Source organism: Diaporthe amygdali (assembly GCF_026229845.1).
Source record: "Diaporthe amygdali strain CAA958 chromosome Unknown NODE_3_length_2959817_cov_65_330692, whole genome shotgun sequence".
NCBI classification, from domain to species: Eukaryota; Fungi; Ascomycota; class Sordariomycetes; order Diaporthales; family Diaporthaceae; genus Diaporthe; species Diaporthe amygdali.
In genome coordinates, this window is record NW_026517023.1 from 1,291,671 (window position 1) to 1,311,242 (window position 19,572).

Consider the following 19,572-nt stretch of genomic DNA (forward strand, 5'->3'; position numbering starts at 1 on the left):
GGCTGATATGTAATGCTCTGGGCTTCTTTCAGAGTAAGAAGACCAAATGCCCCCAGGAGCCAAATCGCCCCACTCGCAGATAGTTATCAAGTGGGGGTCTGCTTGTGCGGAAATCCGGCCCGCGACTCCACCCCTCAGGACCCAGTGAGCCGCGGCGTATTGGCTGCTCGGAGACTTCATCACGACTATTCAACAACGTAAGCCCGGCCGCCCGGAGCCGCTTTCGAACGGAACACTCCCTGCAATGCATGTGCGTGCTGCATCTGACTTTGCTGCGTTGCTGTGGTTTGTAATCAAGCAGGTGTTGACAACCTGCTGTGTGTACTGAGAGGGTGTGCGAGATGCAAGCTCGCGCGTCTTGTCCCTGCAGCTGCTTCACCAAATTGGCATCCACCTCCGTTGGACAAATTATTTCCTTTTAGGAATCGCCTAGGTATTGAGGCAAGCTTATCTGATTCTAGCTGATATGTAAGCTTATTCCATCTGCATACCTCTTGTCGGGTTTATCAGAGTAGTTTCCTCAGACAGAATCCCTGATGGATTAGAGTAGTTTGGCCCCAGGGCCCTGGAGCCTGTCTGTGCACACTCTCCGTATAAGCATTTTCGAGAGTTTGGTTGACCACATGTTGGGTACTTCTGTTTCCATCAATCACAATTTAGCCGTACCACTGTATCCGATCCACATGGCCAGTAGGGCTGTTCACGAAACAGAAGCTAAACGTTGAAGGAGGCTTAAAACGAGCCGCGGCGCCACAAACCACGGCGTGGTGTTCTAGAACGGGGCCAGATAGGAATGTCAGCATCCGCCCCAAACGAGTCGGATCACGGGTTGCCACTCGTGCTGGACTCCCCAATATTCGCCATGCGGAGTGGGCAGGCAATGGCAAGCTTCTCATATTCCCATCATGCTGTTTCTGTCGTTGTTCTCGGAGGGAGACCCGGTGCCCCTGTTCATAGCAATGCCACGATTTCACATGCTTATAAGTGGCACTTGTGAGTTACCCGCCATGGCGTCGCGGGAGGGCGGCACTACAGCCGTCGGGTATCTTTGCTGCAGTTCCACGAAGCCCTTGAAATGCTGACAGATGTATGATGTATGTATGAAACATCTCTGCAAGGAATCCTGGAGTGTTATGCAGTGAAACGGTGGGATTGATTCTGTCGTGGCATGCGCGACTGTGGACAAATCGGAAATATTGTCGGCTGTTGGGTGTTCCCAGCACATGCGTGACTGGGCAAAAGGCTGCAGGTGCCGGTGCGTCCCGAAGCAGTGACTCTCGTATCAAGGTGGAGCACCATAGACAGTGCAACCTTCCATAAGGCCCAAAAAACACCAGCTGAAATATGTTTTCATGTTGAAAGCCAATGCCAGACACATGTGATATCGACATCGACGGTTGTGGGTCTGTAACTTTGGCTGGGCTGGTACCAGATTTGAATGCGTCAGATCCTGGCCAAAGGACGTCTTCTGCTATGATTTTCGGCTTGTACACGTGAAGTCGGATCGGCGAGCTCCCAGGTATTGCCATGATGCCCGCTCGGTAGACATGTCCGCCTCGACTTTCCGTGCTTGGTCACGATATCCCAGGAACTTGGGTTGCTTCACCGAACTTCGCTCCCGTTGCGAAATTTGATGCATAAATCCATCAGAGGCAGAATCCCAGCTCTGGACCTAGGTATCTTGGTCGGCGGATCCACATGTACACACATGCGGTTCCCAAGAAACCTTGTTGTGGAAAATGCAGTGTAGATTCCGGCTCGAGGCGCCCGGTCAATGGATTCGGAAGCAAGGCTATCTTCTGGGTAGTCAAACCCGTCTCCAGTGACATCGGCTTCGTGTCTCGAGATGATCGGTCCTCCCAGCGCTACCTTCTGTAAACCCTTTCAATAATCAAGCTCTTTTTTGACATCGGTACTTCTTTTCCCCAGACTAATGTGTCATGGTGTAATCGGTCTTATGCATGCAGCCCTGCACGATATTACCCACCGTTGCCTCTTCGAGCTTGATAGAATCACATTCAAGCATACTTAAAGCACGACCATCAAGATGTCGCCAAGAATTTTCCGGAAGCCTGGTCCGACAAGAAACTTCGTGATGGCCAAAGAGGCAAGCTTCGCATATGCATGAGTGCGTATGACGAGCTTTACCCATCACAAATTATCAGGACCCCCGCTTTGTTCAGATCACATCCGGTCTACCAGGTGTCGGCTATGCCCTGGCCGGTAGTCTTCCCGTGCTGTGACAGCGCAGTCGATAGGTTGCGAGGTTTGGCTCGAAGCCGATACAAAGACCGTGGTCGGGATGCGAGTGCGGACAGGCAGGTATATGTTCTGCCTGAGGAGCTCGCCAGCCGGAAGACCGCGCCGAGCAACATATCGCTCCTCTCGACCGTACCATTCCTCGTGGAGCCTTATCTCAACCGTCGATGGGGTATTTGTGGCGGCGGCGACGTTCAGCTCGTCCCTTGCTGGCTTCTCGCAAAGACAGCCAGCATTTGGGCAGTTTGTCCGGATGGCATGCTGAGCCATGTATTATCATGTTGGCCCCTACTCGAGTTACAAGTTCTGGCCTCCGTCTATGGAAAAGCTTTTTTGATTTCTCCTCAGATCGTTGTGGGTGACCAGCCCGAGATAAAAGACCTAAGCTTGCCTGGGTGGGTGATCTTAAGAAAGCCGCGCGAATCAGACGCCAATGCCCTGCTGATCCGTACAAATATTGTCGACCGGGCAGGTCGTGACACTGGAGCAATGCTGTTTTTCAAATACCCCACTTGTTTGCCGTCTCGTGTACCATAGTGGAGACTGAGCGGCAGAGAGATTATCCACTTTGCAACTTCTAAGGCCGGCAGGATGCAGGACGTGAGTTCGACATTGGTGAATTAACTGGCGACTGGATATACCTTGAATCTCATGCCAGCCTTCGTGCTGTCCGTTGGAGATCGAACGAGCTGGACTTGTTTGGATCTGGTAAACTTTGAAGAAAACGTTGTAAGCCTGAGGAGAGCCCGTGGATCGCCAACAAGAAGGCTCATTGTGATCGCTTCCAATTTCTGTGCCCTATTGTATGTCTAAAATGAAGCACTAAGTTCTTGCCTTGAAACGCTCGTTCCCCGTGGGACTGATTCCTGCTGATGCTCCACCCAAGTACCTTGTATACGGGGTCTTCCAAAAAAGTTATGCAATATATATTCTTTTCCTTTCCTAGACGTGCTCTGATCTAAACGTACCAGAGATGGAGTGGACCCTGGGTACCTAAGCTCGAATCCTGAGCTGCATTATTTATAAAGGAAGCTCATAGACGACACTTTGATAATACATTACGTAGAAAGAATCCAAGATAGAGTTCTTTGACAAGAATTTAACATGATCTGATATTCGCGCCATAGCTTGGTCTCCATGCTTTTGATGATAATAGTCAATTATACTAGTAGGTATCCCATCGATAATAAATACATAAAGAGAATCAAAGGTAGAAAAGGCTTTCCAAGAGGAGACAGAATCCAGGTTGGCTATATGATATCCAGCTTTGACCAACAAGGAAAGAAAGACTTAGCTTGAGCAAACAAGTACTCTTTTATAGTCAGGACAAACTGCGCTGGAATCACAGCACTTATACTGAGCATCGGTAAGACTCGGATTTGGTTACGTCCGCAGAGTCGGAAACAAGTCGTGCCTTTTCCGGGTAAGGGCATAGAACCCTATCGTACTCCGTCCCAGCAGTGTCATTGAATTTGATAGGGAGTGTCGCTGGGACTATGCCGTTCTCGACCCAGTCGACCAGCGCTTGGAATGTCGCCGTCGGCTGCCCTCCAGATCCACCGGAGCAATGGGCCAGCCCTGGAACTTCAAAGTAGCGGAAGAAGTCTTTGACGTCAGGTGTCTGCTTCATGGCACGGTCGTAGTAGTCGCTGGTCCCTTTGGTCGGGATGAGACCATCAGCCTATGGTAGTATTTGAGTTAGCATGGGAGAATTGCGAGCTCGTTGATCGTGTAAAGGGAGACAACCGCTCGATTGTTTTGGTGACGTACTAGACCATGATAAGTGATGAGCTTGCCTCCCGTGTCACGGAAATTGGACAGGTCAGCATCGGACGTTCCGATGATGGAATCGAACTGTTGAACAGAAGCTTGAAATAGGCGTGCATATTCATCAACCGAGGTAATCATAGTGTAGTTCCACTCGGGGTTCTTTTGCACGAAGAACTTTAACCAGGCCTCACCGAGCCCAGTGGGTGCTCCAACACATGTCCCATTCGAATCGCAAGTCGTCGTTGCGTAGCCAAGATCAGATGTGGTGCCCGCCGGGTTGTCCGCACCCGTCAGCCGTGCTTGGTAGTCGACACCATACCAAAGGAAGTCCCCATTGCCTTTCCGAGGCCCCGTCCAGGTGAGGTTGGCGATTCCTGCAGAGGCGTTGCTGATTGTGACCTGTTCGCCGGTCGAAGTGCAGTTGACTACCTTTCCGACCATCGAGAATGGATCAAAGGAACAAACTGCGAGGTCGCTGATGAGTCCATCGGTAACACCGTCCAAGGGATCACAAGCTGCGACAGCGGCGTCCGTGAGCGCATCTACCTCGCATTTGGGGGGAAATTGCCCCGTAATATCCATCATGACCTGCGCCCACGAGGCTGCTGGAATGAACTGACCCCAGTTGAACGCTGGAGCCGCGGCGGCGATGCCATCATAGGCCTCCGGATAGCGTTGAGCAAGCATGAACCCCTGACGGCCGCCTTGAGAGCAGCCGCTCCAGTATGAGTATTTGGCAGGCTGCCCATAGAAGTTGTTGATGATGTCCTTCGCGATGATGGACTAGAACGCAGGCCGAGTCAGCAAGATCCAGGAGTGATCGATGCTCCATACATACCTGATCGTTCAGTGATACTGAGGCAAGGTTCTGAAGGGCGTACAAGTCTACATTGCCGGGACTGTTCAGCGCCCACGGATCAGGAACGTAGCTCAATCCAATACCGCCGTCGGTAGTTGTTGCAACATAGCCCTCTCCAAGAGCTCCAGCCATGGCGGTGTACGACAAAGCGAACCGACCAGCCACGTACCCGCCGCCGCCGACAGCTTGAAGACGGCCGTTCCAAGAATTCATCGGAAGCCAGGTTTCGACATTAATCGTGTCATCTTGGCCCGGGTGTGTATAAGTGACAGTGACATTGCAGTAGTCGATACCTTTCAGAGAGACGGAGGGATGGTTGTAGAAAAGCTGATCGGATACCTCTCGGGTGAAGTTTTGCACAAGATTGACAGATAAATCAAGAATCTCTGCGCCAAACACCGTGGGGTAAGGGATGGCACTGGCCGCGCATGCTGACAATGGAACCGCTGTATTATTCATCTTGTTGGAGTGGAAGGGTAAAGAGAGCGGAGCGAATATGAATTGCATTACATGCCTTTCCTGAAGCGAGAATTCAAGAGATTTTGGTCAAGCGTGAGCTTTCATATATACCAAAAGACAAGCGGAAACCAGCCGTATCTTCGCTCGCACTGTCTGTTCAAATTTACAGAGTCACTGAGGCGCTTTAGCATCTACCCCTGGGCCTCGTAGTACCGACGTCTTCAGAGGGCCCCTAGGAGCCTATTTCCAATGACATCTATCCTTGCTGCACATACGTACTAATGGCAGGACCCATGACAGTACCGTAGAGTCGTGCAAGGGCAGTTCTCTCACAATGACTCTCGGGTCTACTATGAGTTGCTGTGAGAGCTCTAACGACGGTAGAGACCGAAATGACCACCGCCTCAAAGAGCAATCACAAGCCGGAAATTAGGGGCCCTAGCTGAGGTCGATCGTCGCGGAGTGCATGAATCGGCCCGCCTTGATAAATTAATTGAACAGAGCACGTACATAACGATTCTGATCGTATCCTGCCGAGCCCTCGTATAAGCTCTACAGTCCAAAAATGCTCTAGCCGTATACGCCGTATACGCCGCATATTCGCTACTTCCAATACCCAAATGCGGCTCAGTTATTATCATCATGATTCCTCCAGCATCTGGTTCGGCCATTCCAGGTATTCTTTCCAGTACGTGCCTAAGAACCTTGTCATCTCCTCGATTAACAATCGGCCTGCATCCCCAACAAGCCATATGCGACGTCGCCAGTGAAGGAGTACTGCATAGTGACAAAGGATGATGAGTGCCTCGGGCCGCCGCTCCATCAGAAGCTTGGTGAACACGCCTGACAGGAGGATAGGCCAAGCCCAAATCACGCTGGTTGACTGCGCCTCTCCAGACATCTCTGCTCTCGATAGCTCGGATTGATAAACGAGCTTCAGTCGTGATACAGCGTCACGGCAGGCCGCATTGGACTGTGTACCCATGTCTGCATTATCCAACATGTTTTGCAGGCGGTCAGAAATTGTTGTGGCTTGCTCCTGGGACTGCCGTGAGGGTACAGCATTTAATGTGCGCTCTGCACGGTTCAGAACAGGGGAGAGGTTGGACTGCCCTAAGAGATTCCATGCTCGTTCTGTGACGACGCGAACCCCCCGGTGAAGATTCAGATACGTGACGAATTTATCCAGAAATACGTTTCCGTCAGCCCTCGAAGCCGTGACTGCTTCCGCGAGCGTATAAATGCCGAGAAAGCCCGAGAACATCAGCATGGGCGCACAGGTGTCAGCTGTAATCTCTGGCCGGGAGTTGTTGAACAGGGACAATGCTTGGGTTTGCAGGGCGGTGGCTTCCTCGCGGTAGTAGTCCGCTTGAGATGCATCTGTGTGGCTGAGGTGCAGTGCAGAGAATGCAAGCATTTCATACACGAGATACGGGACAGAGAGCGCAGCTGGCATCATAACTTGCAGCTGTTCCCGGTCAGGGGAAGGCCCATCGTCGAGACTTGGGGCTGTGCTGAAGATGAAGTGACTGAATAGTTGCATGTGACGCATGTTAAGAGGCGGGTCCAAGGCGCCATATTGTGCCGACGATGTTGGCGTTGCACTTGGGGAAGCCACGGAGGCCCCGAGATTTGACGGAGTAGATGGCTTCAGGCCCACGGAGGCTGGTGAAGGCGCAGACGTCGCAGACCTTGCATCACCGGGAAAGGTGGTAGCGGCAGGAGAGCTCGGGCGCAACGTCGTTGGAACAGAGGATGCCCGAGTTGTGCGTGGTGGCGGAGACCGATACACGCAGGGCTTGAGGGTAGCCAAGCAGTGGCCGCATGTGGGACGGGCTTCATCACACTGGGAGAAGGAGATTACGATGCGTTAGCAAGTTGTGTTACTAAGGTGTGGACGTGTGGAAATGAGGTCAAGCTGCCTGCCTACCTTGACGTGGCGACGTTTACACTCTTGACAACCGAATCTTGACTTCTTGTGTGGCCTGCGTATGGGTGCTGTGCGGCGTGGCATGGCGAGTCTTGTCAGATGCGATGCTATACGACGAACAGCAAGAGCGGTAGGAGCGTATACGACGTATACGCGCGGGTTGGGAACGAAGAGTCTGTGAGGATGAGGACAAGAACCTGGAGCTGCGGGAAAGTGGACGGTGCCGGGCTTTCATACGACGTCGAATACGCCCACGGGCCACCCACGGGCCACCCCCTGGCGCTGCCGGATACGCATTGCACACCCACATTACGCCGTGCTTTGAATACGAGCTCATATGCGGTTTGGACATGTACCACAAGATTTGCTAACATGCATATAAACAAGTGACTGCAATGTTTCAAGATAACCAATCTGTAAGAACAGCATCAGTCTGTCAAGCCACTGGTTGCTTCGACGCAATGATTTTCTTTCCTCATTATTCCCAGCCTCTTGCATTGCTGGCGGCCGTTGCCTTCCTGCCCACTCTCCATGCGTATTCCTCAAATCGTACCTTCGAGGAGTCGTGCTCTGCATTTGCTTCTGAGGCAGATATCCCCAATGTCAAAGTTCACTTCAGTCAATATCTTCCCGTGGGCTACAACCTGTCTATTCCAGACTTTGTAGGTTTGCAGCCGAGAGTTCTAATAATTCTGTCCGAAGTTACTGACAGACGCTTGCAGCCGCAATCATGTATCGAATCCCAAGGCTCCTCTCCTAATCAGATCATCCGCTCTGAGGTCTGCCGTGTGGCCATGCTGGTCAACACGTCCGACAGCAGCAGCATGACTCTGGAAGCCTGGCTCCCCTCTAATTGGACCGGCAGGTTTCTGAGCGGAGGCAATGGTGGCCTCTCTGGTTGCGTCCAGTATGTCGACTTGTCCTATGGCTCCTCCTCAGGCTTCGCAACAGTCAGTGGGAACAATGGCCACAACGGCTCGTCTGCGGCACCAATGTACCAGCAGCCCGAGGTGCTGGAAGACTATGCTTACCGCGCAATCTACACCGGAGGAGTCGTTGGCAAGGAGGTAGCTGGCGCTTTTTATGGGGACAGCGTTTCCAAGTCTTACTTCATGGGCTGCTCTGGAGGAGGCAGACAAGGGTTCAAAATGGCACAGTCCTTCCCAGAGGTTTTCGATGGCATTGTTGCTGCCGCCCCAGCCATCAACTTCAACAACCTCATTAACTTCGGAGGCTGGCTTAGCACTATAGCCGGCTTCAACACTAGCTCCTCGGATTTTATTGGCGAGGACCTTTGGCAGATCATTCATGAAGAGGTTTTGGACCAGTGTGATGGCTTGGATGGAGCAGTCGATGGGTATGCTTGCAACACTTTCAAAAAACACCGACATCATTTACTGACTATGTCACGCACAGCATCATCGAGAACACAGACGTCTGTCATCCTCAGTTTGAGCGTTTGATTTGCACAACAGACGCTACTAATACCACTGGTTGTCTGAATGGCGTTCAAGCTGCCAGAGTCCGGGCTCTATACGAGCCTCTATACGGTATCGATGGTACGCTCCTGTACCCGCGCCTCCAACCAGGGACCGAGACTGTGAGCTATAGTACATACTTTTCCGGCCAAGTATCAGTCCTTGCTGAAGAGTGGTTCAAATACGTCGTCTACGACCCCGAGTTTGACCCAGAGACTCTGACGCGCGAGGATTTTGCCGTCGCCGCTTCGCAAGACCCTTACAATATCAGTACCTTTGATGCCGACTTGTCGGCTTTCAATCGCCGGGGCGGAAAATTCCTCACCTTCCACGGTATGGAAGACTACATCATTTCGTCAGAGATCAGCACCTTGTATTATCATCGACTAGCTGAGACCATGTCTCTTGCCCCGTCTTCTCTCGATTCGTTCTATCGCTACTTCCGCGTGAGCGGCATGAGTCACTGTGCACTCGGGAATGGCGCGTATGGCTTGGGAATGTACTCCTTCGGCTCTATTCAAAATGCTATGGAGCAGGACCCAGACGACAACGTACTGGCCCGCATTGTGGCGTGGGTCGAGCGCGGCGAAGCTCCAGAGTACATCCGCGGCACCAGCTTTAACACCGGGCTGCCAGGCTCGGGAACTGCATTCAAGCGGAAGCATTGCAAATACCCTAGCAGCAATGTCTATGTTGGTCCTGGCAACTACACTGATGAGAATGCTTGGAGGTGTCAGTAGAGCATGGCATTACCAAATGGCGTTTGTGGCCATCTTTTTATATACCACAGCTTTGGCATATGCAGAGGTGACTTGAGGGTTTGGTGACAGAACGAGCAACAGGCAGGAGGGTGGGCAGGGGTTCGTTGTAGGACAGGAATTCTTCTCTTCTTTCTCGGGTTCTTCTGGGTAGGCTGCTGCCTAATCTCACACGAAAGATACCTCTTTGTACATACTATAGGACTATCAGAGCAGTTTCGTATCCTGCTGCTCTTGAGAAATTTAACTCTTTCAAAAATTTGGGTTTTCGCGGCGTCGGTGGCCCGCAAAGATTCTAAGAGAGCTGAGCAATGCTTGACTGACGCATGCTAGATAATCCCTTTGATTTGATTAGCAAAGTGAATATCACCACTTAGAAAGGAGAAAATGTCTAGAGAGAAGAAAGTTGTCTTTGAAATGGCTTCAGGTCATGTGCTTCCTAGTTGCGTGCGTATAAATTGATGGTAAACTGGGAGTGTCTCGTGCTTTATTCGTATCTGCCAATCCTATACGACGTTGCTCCTAGCCGCCTCTGTGATGACATTCTGGCCCAGCGGCCAGCTGTTGTCTTCGGTCACAAAGATCCTGCAAGATGTGAGCAACTGTGTTGATTGTCGAGAATATCTGCGAATACTCACTGACACATGCAGAATGTGCTTGGCTCGGTCAGAGAGTCGACGCGAGTACATGTTTGACGTATCGCTTGTTCCAGGCGGATACGCATGGTGTCGTATTTCGTCGTTTAGCTTGGGGCGTATCGAGTCGCAGCCGTATTTGGCTGCGGGTGTACTTCGTGCGGACCCCGGCCACTTACACGGCTGCACCACCTTGAAATACGTCGTATTCATGTCAATACGCTCTACCCCAGCGGTCGTCGCATTGTTATCATCAAATGGTGGCCTCGTCTACCGAAGCTTTTTCGCAGTGCGACCTGTCTTTGTATATCTTGTGATAGAAATCCTCTTGTGATCCATCGGGTCATTCCATGCTTCTACATTCCGATTTTAACATTCGTGTCGCGCCTTTTCTTTTCTCGTTCGTTTTCCAGCCTCTCGTTAAATCATCAACCCGTGCCGTTCGCGCCAACATAAATTTCTACCATGGCCCAATTGGAGCCTACCAAGGGAGGCTACTACCTCTGGAACTATTTACCCTCGGTTCCTGCCGCTGTCATCTTCCTCCTGCTCTTTCTCGGCATGACGGCCGTGATCTCATGGCGCATGTACAAGACCAAGACCTGGTTCTGCCTCCCATTCGCGATTGGTGGTTTCTGTAAGTATCTTGCACCTACAGAAGGTTGTGATCATGGAACTGACAAATCGGCGCAGTTGAGTTTGCCGGATATTGTGCACGAACCTCAGCGCACAACAAGACGGGTCGGATCATGCCGTATGCCGTCCAGAACTTCTTCATCCTGCTCGGCCCAGCCCTTTTCGCAGCATCTATATACATGTGCCTGAGCCGTATAATTCGCGGAATCCGTGCCGACCATCACTCGATGATTAAGCCACGGAACCTGACCAGGACGTTTGTCTCAGGAGACGTCTTGTCTTTCGTGGTCCAGGGCGGCGCTGCGGGCATCATGGTCACGGGGAAGAACCCGAAACTCGGCGAGGGGATCGTCATTGCTGGGCTGATGATTCAGATCATCATGTTTGGCCTTTTCGCAGCCACGGCAGTCATCTTTCAGAGGCGGATTAAGTCCAATCCGACGAACGAATCCTGCGACTCGTCCATCCCTTGGCAGAAGAGCATGCGTATGCTTTTTATTGTCAGCGCTCTAATTATGATCCGATCATGCTTCCGCGTTGTCGAGTTTGCTACAGGTAACGATGGATACCTGCTGGGGCACGAGTGGACGTTGTATATTTTTGACTCTGTTCTCATGTTTACGGTCATGGTTGTCTACTACCTTTGGTACCCTACGTGGATAACTCCAGAGAAGCTGGAAGGCGATGTATTTCTAGCTGAACGTGATAGCCGCACCCCATAGATGGACTTGCCTAGATAAGTCTAATTTAAACGTACTCGAATCGTTCCTGACACTCAACCTGAATGTTCTAAATGGAGCCATGAAGTATTTAGAGTGGTGGAAATTAGAAGGAACCCCCCCCCCCCGGCCTTCAAGGGAAGAAAGGAAGGGAGATGGTATTGAATGTGCATTTAGCATGGAAGAATATCGGCATCTGCGCTACAGTACCTGGAAGAAACTTGTCGTACGTAATCTGGGTGCTGAATTGGTCACAGCCCCCCTCCCCCCTCACCCAAACCACTCGAGTTGAGGTAGACAAAGACATGTCGACCTGCTACATATTATATACCGATTGTGCGACCAACATTTGCTCTGATCAATGGACTAATCATCTCATCAATCATCAAATTGGTCTGTGCAAGTGAATGAAGCATAGTAGTATCAGGTGGTTCCCTTGAATGACTTTCAGAGCCACTTGTTTCACGAGGCCTGCTATTTGACCTCGAGGGGTGAACAATTATGGAAAATAGTCCAAATACAGCATGGATGGTCCCGGGTTTTAGACATAGGTCACAATACGGATGCTTCAATATCATCGATGAATTTGGCGCCCCCCGAGCAGAAGCAAGAGCAGGTTTACGTGTGTGACACATCGGTGCTCGGCGTAGATGACGAACACCGGTGGTGGTGGCGATGGCGATGTCGGGGCTGACAAACCAGAAGAGGCGTGTCAGTTTTGGGGACTAGACCACAAAGCGAGATGGCCCGACGGCGGCAGGAAGGCGGCTCTTCAGACACACATTGACTACCTAGTCTACACATGCATGGCGCATTGCATTGTTGATGCATGTGGTCTGCTCTGATGTCACAGGTGTTTGTCTTGTCTGGACGAATTCCACAGAGGGATGGTACGGGTGATACTGCTGCAAAACCCACTGAGACCCAGAGTCAGCTCTCTCATCTCCACTCCATTTCACTCCACGCTCCCATGCTCCATGCTCCACGCTCCGATGCCTACGTAATCTGTACTCAGCAATCTGCAATCTGCTTGCAACCTGCAATCAGCAATCTAGATCTACAATTTACAATCTGTGACTGACTCTGCAGTAGTCACTCGCCAACTTTTGTGTCACAGCAGCTCATCGGCTTGCTTCAATAAATCTCGTGGGCAGCAACATCATACCATACACAGACGACAGACAACAAACCGCCAAAGCCCATCTCATCTCTGTTCGGCTGCACCTGCCTTGGGACCTATTTCTGGCGTCGTCACCCCTGCATCTGACCGAACTCTGTCGCTGTTGGCAGCGCGATTAGGTTTCCCTAGCGGGCTAGCACTGCAATCCTCCCTGGCCTGCTCCTGCTTGCCTGGACCTGGACCCGTACGGATTTCAATTCCAGACTGTTCAAGGTTCGCCAACAAACCTTGGGGAAAATCAGAAAACTCAGGCGATCACAAAACTTAATCCCCAATCAAAGACTTAGCCAGCTGGCTCCATTGCTGCCTCTGCTCGGAACAACAACGCTATACAAAACATACCTACCTACTCAGGCACAGTACACTCACTGCATCACACCCAGCGACCACCGATCGGGGCATACCTGTTTGCACCCCATGTGCCTGTGTGTGTGCGACGACGCCACAACTGCACATTGCGAGTTCGGACCCCAGGGACCCCCACGGCTGACGACAACACAAACACAAACACAGAACATAAACAACGCCGCCATCTTCCAGCGAGGCCAACGGCCAACGAACAAACTCGGGCACTGAGTGTCCAGCTCGGTACTATCGTCGCGAGGGTCGGGCGCCCTCGGCGACAGGAAAAATGGCGTGGTCCAAATCTACCCGCATCAGCATCATGCTGGCCATCGACATCGTCTTCTTCCTCGTCGAGCTCATCATCGGCTTCGTGGTCCACTCCCTTGCCCTCACCGCCGATGCCTTCCACATGCTCAACGACATCATATCATTGCTGGTCGGCCTGTGGGCTGTCACCCTTGCGCGGAAGGCCACTACCGACAAGTACTCGTACGGATGGCTGCGAGCCGAGATCCTCGGCGCCTTCTTCAACGCCGTTTTCTTGATCGCGCTTTGCGTTTCCATCGTCCTTGAGGCCGTTACGCGATTCTTCGAGCCTCCCGAGATTTCCAATCCGAAGCTGATCCTCATTGTCGGCTGCTTCGGCCTCGCCTCGAACCTTGTCGGGTTTGTGGTGCTTGGAGGCCACGGGCATTCGCACGGACACGAGCACGGCGATCACGAGCACGAACACGACCACAGCCACGAGCATGCTCACGGCGAAGACGAGCTGAGCCAGGCGGAACAGGGCAGGGCCAACCAGGAAGAGGAGGATGACGGTCCGGTCTTGGAGTATCTCCCTGAGGTCGCCGTGTCGAGGTTCCAGCATAAGAGCTCCCCATCCACGGGATCGAAGCGGATATCGTTCGACGAGACCCAGCAGACGCCGGAGAGAGCAAGCAGTAGGACAGCGCACGCCGGCAGATCGCGGAGGCGGGCAAGTAGTGGCCGTAACCAGGTCACTAACATTGACGACATGAGCATCTACCCATCCAGCTTCCGACAAGACATCATTGCTGCGACCAGGCCTCGCCCGCATGATTCCACTGACGAGTCGGAGAGCACCGATGAGGAAAATGCTGTCGCCGAGGAGCCTGCCACCGAGTCTACGCCACTGGTTGGAAAGAAGGGTGCCTCGGTCAACGCTAAACAAGTTGAACACCCACCTAAGCGGCACAGGAGAGATTCAAGCTTGCACCATGCGCACAACCACAACAAGCCTCGCAAGCCAGGTCAGTCGAGCCATGGCCACAGCCATGGTGACATGGGCATGAACGCTATGGTTCTCCACGTCCTCGGCGATGCCCTTGGCAATGTTGGCGTCATTGTGACGGCCCTCATCATCTGGCTGACTGACTGGCCCGGCAAGTACTACGCCGACCCAGCCGTGTCTCTGTTCATCACCCTCATCATCCTCAAATCTGCACTGCCGCTCACCTTCGCCACGTCCAAGATCCTGCTGCAGGCCACGCCAGAGGGCATCGAGGTCCAGGACGTCCGCGATGACATTGCCAGCCTCCCCGGTGTGGTGACCTGCCACCACGTGCACATCTGGCAGCTGTCTGACTCTAAGATCGTGGCCTCGATGCACATCCAGGTCGCCTTCCCCATCTCTGAGGCGGGGGGCAAGGAGTACATGACCCTCGCCAAGCGGGTGAGGAAGTGCCTGCACGGCTTCGGCATCCACAGCGCCACCATCCAGCCCGAGTTCTGCCTCGACGAGTCGCACGACCACGCCGAGGAGGCCGAGCAGCAGCTCCGGCAGCTGGCCGGCGATGCCAGCGGGCCCGCGGAGCTGCGCAGGTGCGCCGGGGGCAGCTGCCTACTGGAGTGCGTCGACGACTGCGTGGGCCAGGGCTGCTGCTCCACGTCCGGCGACGACACGGCCGTCGAGAGCGCTAGCACCGGCAGCCACTCGGCACACAGTCACGGCCACGCCGAGGGGGATGGGCATCAACATCACTAGTGGAATGATCCCACCTCCTTGATGGCGGGCTTTCGGTTTTCTTTGTTCGGAGTATGAGAATTTCATTTGTTGATGGAGCAGAGTGGGTTGGAGCGGTTTGACGACCGGACATCGGACCTCGGGTTTATCATACATCATTCAGGCGCCTGTCCGGATGCATGCTCAACACACGCGCACACTCTCTCCTCGAAACAAAAAGCGCATTACAATTGCATGGGCTATTTTGTCATTTTTTTATCTAGCGCATCCCTCCCGGGGCGGTAGTTAGTCACCCGGGATACACAGAGCGGAACGTTGCTTCGGATGGCGTTTTGCGGGGCATGTTTTTTCTGTATTATTAGAATAATGCCGCGTTGATTAGAGTTGAGATGGCAGCACAAAATGAAACAGCCGTTCGTTGAGCGTCACTCTGGGTAAAGGGTACCTGCGCGGAAGGGGCAGTGACACAGCGTGATGGCGAGATAATGTCCCAGTTGACTGTTTTGTATTCTGCTACGGTCTTTCTTTCTAAGTTGTACTAGTGTACGTCTACTAATTCTCGCCACTGCTCCATACGGCGGCTTCACATTGCAGAATCATCGGCAACACAGCAGCGAGCGTGACGCTGAATTGTTGTTGTCGCAGACTACCCACTCACCAGCAAAACTACGCACATTCAACAAGCAACGCCGAAGCACCACGCAGCACCGGGAAGGCTCGGAGAGCGGCGTCTAGCCCAGGCGGTCGATGAAGTGTTGCCGCAGGCAGTCAGTACACAAACTGCGTCCGCCCGCGAGCCCGATCACGCACTGCCGGACCCTGGCGCACCTCTGGCAGTACGCGGACTGGCCGGGCTGGAGGGAGGCGTGGTGGACTCGAGAGCGCGGGAGGTGGCACTCGGCTGGGACGCTGAGGGGCCGGACTGTGGGATTAGGGGTGGGTACCTGTGGGTAGAGAGATGGCCCTGGAGGCAAAGGGACATCAAGGGGAGGGGGTTCTCGGGGACCTAGAGCTGAGACGGCAGGGGCTGAAGGAGCAGTGGGAATCCCCAGCTGCGTTGTGCCGTGGCTCGGCCGATCTGGACGAGATGTGCGTGGTCGCTGCGGGCTCCTGGTTCGGAGGCGCGGAGGATTTGACATATCCTGGTCCAGGAACGGTCTGCTCGACAAGGGATATACTGGCGCCCGCAGTGGGCGCGGCGGCGGCGGTCCTAGATCAGTATACCCGGGCTGGATCAGGCTGGCTACTGGCGCCGGAGAGGTTGGCTTCCGGGGCTGGGGCGGAGGCTGGGGCGTGGATGGCTGTCCCATTGTCGTCAGGCATTGACCGTCGAGTTGGTCTGACATTACTGCGCAACTGTTCAAGAGGAAGACGGGACGACTGTGCTGCAGAATATGTGATGTTGTCTTCTGATGGACAATTATCAAATGGAAAGGATCTGGCAGAAAACTTCGGACACAAACGTGTGCTTCTTTTTATTGAGACTAAGGGATCACAACCATGAACGCATGGCTGTGTGTTCCGGACAGTGACTGACCGCAAAGAGTTGCAAAGTGTGTCGAAGAACGTAAGAGGTTGTGTGAGACTCATACAACCTTCAAAACGTGCGACTACTCACTACCCGTGGCCCCTCTAGACCAGATCATTCAAAGGGAAGGGGAAATAGCAAGAAAAGCGTGACAAGATGCCAGTCCAGGCAATACCATATATTCATACAGGTACATAAGTCGTCGGGGTGCTCTCACCCCACGTATGCAATCTCATTCTTGCAGCATGATTCTCCCTGGATGTAAGGGTTCAATGTACAGCTCATCCAAACTACCATGCCAATCATCATTTCCCGAATGCAACGATTCCGTCCCGCTGACGGCGTTGACGGCCAAGTCCTTGAACGCCGTACAAAAATAACAAATTGTGAGGTGCATGTCATCTAGGGAGAGCCTGTCCTACGAGACCCTGATCTTGGTGTTGAGGAAGCGGATCGTATGGGTCTATCGGAGTTTGTAGAACAGCCTCGCCGCTAGTCAGGCTGGAATGTCGATCTGCTCGTTTTCCTTGCCAATGCCAATCTTCTTGGTCTTCTCAGTCGAATCCGGAGTCTCGACCTGAGCCTCGGTCTTCCTGGGAGACGGGGTCGGGGGTGGGCCCATCGCGTTAGCCTTGCTCTCGGCATCAACAATGGCAGCTGCGGCCTCGGCCTCCCAGTCGTCGTCGACATCATCCTCGAGGGTCTCTTTCTTGGCTGCTACAGCAGCCATTCCCGCCGTTGTCGTCGGCGTATCGTGCTTGCCCAAGCTCCAGTCGATCTCTCCATCATTACCATACCGCGTCAAAAGCCACTCGTTCGCCTTCTTGAAATGGCCGCAGGTGAAGAAGCCCCTTGCTGCACTCAACGGACTCGGATGAACCGAGGTGAGAACAAGGTGCCGCTTCTTGTCGACCTTCATCACACGCTTGCCAGCTGGGGTTCCCCAGGCCATGAAAACCACACCACTCGTCCGCCGCGCCGCGACAAGGTCAATCACTTTCTGTGTGAAGCGCTCCCAGCCACGGTTGGCGTGGCTGTTGGCCTCATGAGCGCGCACCGTCAGGCAAGTGTTCAGTAGGAGAACACCACGGTCAGCCCAGGGTGTAAGGAGACCACCACGGTTTGGAGGTGGTGCAAAGGAAGGGTAGTCGTTCTTGAGACAAGTGTACATGTTCTTGAGAGAAGGCGGGGCTGGAGTAGGCGCCCTGACGGAGAAGGCCAGGCCATGGGCCTGACCCACATTGTGGTAGGGGTCTTGACCAACGACTACAACCTTGACATTGCTGAAGGGAGTGTGACGAGACCTTGAGAGGACGTTAGTGGTGATAAAATCAGAGGCTGCAGTTGGGTTCAACCGTACCAGGAGTAGATATCCTCTCGTGGGGGAAAGATTTTCTTGCCCGCACTGGCCTCTCTGTCAAGGAATCTCTTGAGATCCAGGAACTCCTTGGTCACGATCTCACCCTTTAAGTGGGCCAACCAACTGGGGTCCAAGGTATCGATCTCCAGCTGCAGGAGCTGCTTCTGCTCCTCAGTCAGGGTAGCAACCCACTTGGCCTTGTCAAACTTGGCAGCGGCAGGCTCAGGTACTGCAGCAGACGGGGCAGAGCCACCATTGAGAGACGACTTGACACCAGCGCCAGTAGAGGGCACAGCCTTGGGGGCTCCAAAGAAGGAGGTGATGCTGGCATTCTGCTTTGGCTTCTTTGGGTCGGAGCCAGCAGCCTGACCAGTGGCCTTGCGCTTGACTGACGACATGGTAGGTCGGATTGAGTGAGGGATTGAAGGTGGTATGCGAGGACGAGGTGAAGGCGACAGAGTTGAAATCGAGTAGTACAGTGAAAGATTGAACGTAAGTTGCCGACGGCGAGGGTGAGAGTGAGATCTAGACAGACGAAGAGAGGCAAGAAGAACAAATGCGAAAGGAGATGGGGGTATCGTGAAGGGAGTGAGATGAGGAATCTTGACGATATGCTCACGAAGGTAGGCAGGGCGCAGTCTAGCTTTTGAGGGGAGAGAGAAGGAGAAAGAGAGAAAAAGTGTCCCAATTGACCAGGGATTTTAAACAGAAGACACAGAAAAGCAACGTCGGGACAGGATCGAGATCATGGCATGTCGGAGAATAGACCAACAGCAAGGACGAGGCTTGCACGCGCGAGCGAGGGCACGGGAGTCAGGTCAAGGGGAAGAAGAAGGGGGACGTTGGATGTTTCTTGCTTCAGCTTTAAGTGATGCAGTAGGCCGGTCACAATGGCGCAGTGCCGTCATTGGATTTTGGCTGTGCCGCTAGGCCTCCGCGCGTTGGGCCTGCCCCCTCCAGCTGCAACCTGGGCAGGGGAGCCCTATGCTTTTTGTATCTCAGCTAAGACCTCCCACCCCCTACTTGCCGTCTGAGCGCGCAACAGCCAGCCACCGGATTTCCCGCCCAGCCCATCTGGATCCTGAGATTAGAACCCGTCACAAAAATCGCGTGGACACGGGTCTGAGCCTCGGGGCGTGTTGGACTGGCACCTCTCGACGCGACTGACCTGCATGTCGCGTTTAATGGGCAGAAGCTCCCCACTTTTCCCGAGCTTTCTTGCTTTCATGCTTTGAGGCTTTCCTCTGATCACCCAGTCCATAGGCTGTAGGCTACGTTCCTTTGGCGGTCCAGACCAAGTACTCGACACCTCACCGAGGCTGGGGATGGAACAAGCTCGACCTTGACCTTGATCTTGACCTTGACTCTGATGCTTTTGATTTTTTCCCCTTCTGTGTCAGTTTTTCGTGTCTTCAATTCAATCGACAGCTTTCCACCTGCGAACCTCCACCCCCTTCCCCACCCCGACTCACACCAGCCTTCCTCAGTCACGACTCAGCGAGCTGCAGGAAACGCGCTCGGCTCAGCATCCAGCCTTGTACGCGTTTTGGGAACCCCTACGCCGAACCGTAGATCGCAAATTGAGGACGGGCAGCGGCGTTCCCATAACTGGATATGGTTCTGTTCCTCAATTAGGCGGCGACGTTATTTTTTTTGGTGTATAAGCCCTTGG

General features: G+C 53.3%; 8 protein-coding genes across 8 annotated transcripts; 3 read left to right on the forward strand and 5 right to left on the reverse strand.

The window, feature by feature from the left end:
• Positions 1-2,184: 2,184 nt before the first annotated feature.
• J7T55_002783 (uncharacterized protein) lies at positions 2,185-3,032 on the reverse strand (the record flags this gene model as incomplete). The annotated part of the gene is made up of 2 exons (XM_053137893.1): positions 2,185-2,520; positions 2,901-3,032. 2 exons carry the CDS (start codon positions 3,030-3,032, stop codon positions 2,185-2,187), a joined length of 468 nt encoding a protein of 155 aa, XP_052998652.1.
• Positions 3,033-3,610: 578 nt separating this feature from the next.
• J7T55_002784 (tannase and feruloyl esterase) lies at positions 3,611-5,347 on the reverse strand (the record flags this gene model as incomplete). Its single annotated transcript, XM_053137894.1, has 3 exons — positions 3,611-3,940; positions 4,030-4,812; positions 4,868-5,347. 3 exons carry the CDS (start codon positions 5,345-5,347, stop codon positions 3,611-3,613), a joined length of 1,593 nt encoding a protein of 530 aa, XP_052998653.1.
• Positions 5,348-5,987: 640 nt separating this feature from the next.
• Positions 5,988-7,361, reverse strand: J7T55_002785 (uncharacterized protein; the record flags this gene model as incomplete). Its single annotated transcript, XM_053137895.1, has 2 exons — positions 5,988-7,193; positions 7,278-7,361. 2 exons carry the CDS (start codon positions 7,359-7,361, stop codon positions 5,988-5,990), a joined length of 1,290 nt encoding a protein of 429 aa, XP_052998654.1.
• Positions 7,362-7,460: 99 nt separating this feature from the next.
• Positions 7,461-9,495, forward strand: J7T55_002786 (feruloyl esterase; the record flags this gene model as incomplete). The annotated part of the gene is made up of 5 exons (XM_053137896.1): positions 7,461-7,593; positions 7,665-7,693; positions 7,766-7,939; positions 8,000-8,634; positions 8,694-9,495. The coding sequence occupies 5 exons, from the start codon at positions 7,461-7,463 to the stop codon at positions 9,493-9,495; spliced, it is 1,773 nt and encodes a 590-aa protein (XP_052998655.1).
• A 1,118-nt stretch (positions 9,496-10,613) lies between these two features.
• J7T55_002787 (RTA1 like protein) lies at positions 10,614-11,506 on the forward strand (the record flags this gene model as incomplete). Its single annotated transcript, XM_053137897.1, has 2 exons — positions 10,614-10,785; positions 10,842-11,506. The coding sequence occupies 2 exons, from the start codon at positions 10,614-10,616 to the stop codon at positions 11,504-11,506; spliced, it is 837 nt and encodes a 278-aa protein (XP_052998656.1).
• Positions 11,507-13,314: 1,808 nt separating this feature from the next.
• Positions 13,315-15,033, forward strand: J7T55_002788 (uncharacterized protein; the record flags this gene model as incomplete). The annotated part of the gene is made up of 1 exon (XM_053137898.1): positions 13,315-15,033. The coding sequence occupies one exon, from the start codon at positions 13,315-13,317 to the stop codon at positions 15,031-15,033; it is 1,719 nt and encodes a 572-aa protein (XP_052998657.1).
• A 710-nt stretch (positions 15,034-15,743) lies between these two features.
• J7T55_002789 (uncharacterized protein) lies at positions 15,744-16,358 on the reverse strand (the record flags this gene model as incomplete). Its single annotated transcript, XM_053137899.1, has 1 exon — positions 15,744-16,358. One exon carries the CDS (start codon positions 16,356-16,358, stop codon positions 15,744-15,746), a length of 615 nt encoding a protein of 204 aa, XP_052998658.1.
• A 678-nt stretch (positions 16,359-17,036) lies between these two features.
• On the reverse strand, positions 17,037-18,298 carry J7T55_002790 (uracil-dna glycosylase; the record flags this gene model as incomplete). The annotated part of the gene is made up of 2 exons (XM_053137900.1): positions 17,037-17,844; positions 17,901-18,298. The coding sequence occupies 2 exons, from the start codon at positions 18,296-18,298 to the stop codon at positions 17,037-17,039; spliced, it is 1,206 nt and encodes a 401-aa protein (XP_052998659.1).
• Between the last annotated feature and the right edge of the window lie 1,274 nt (positions 18,299-19,572).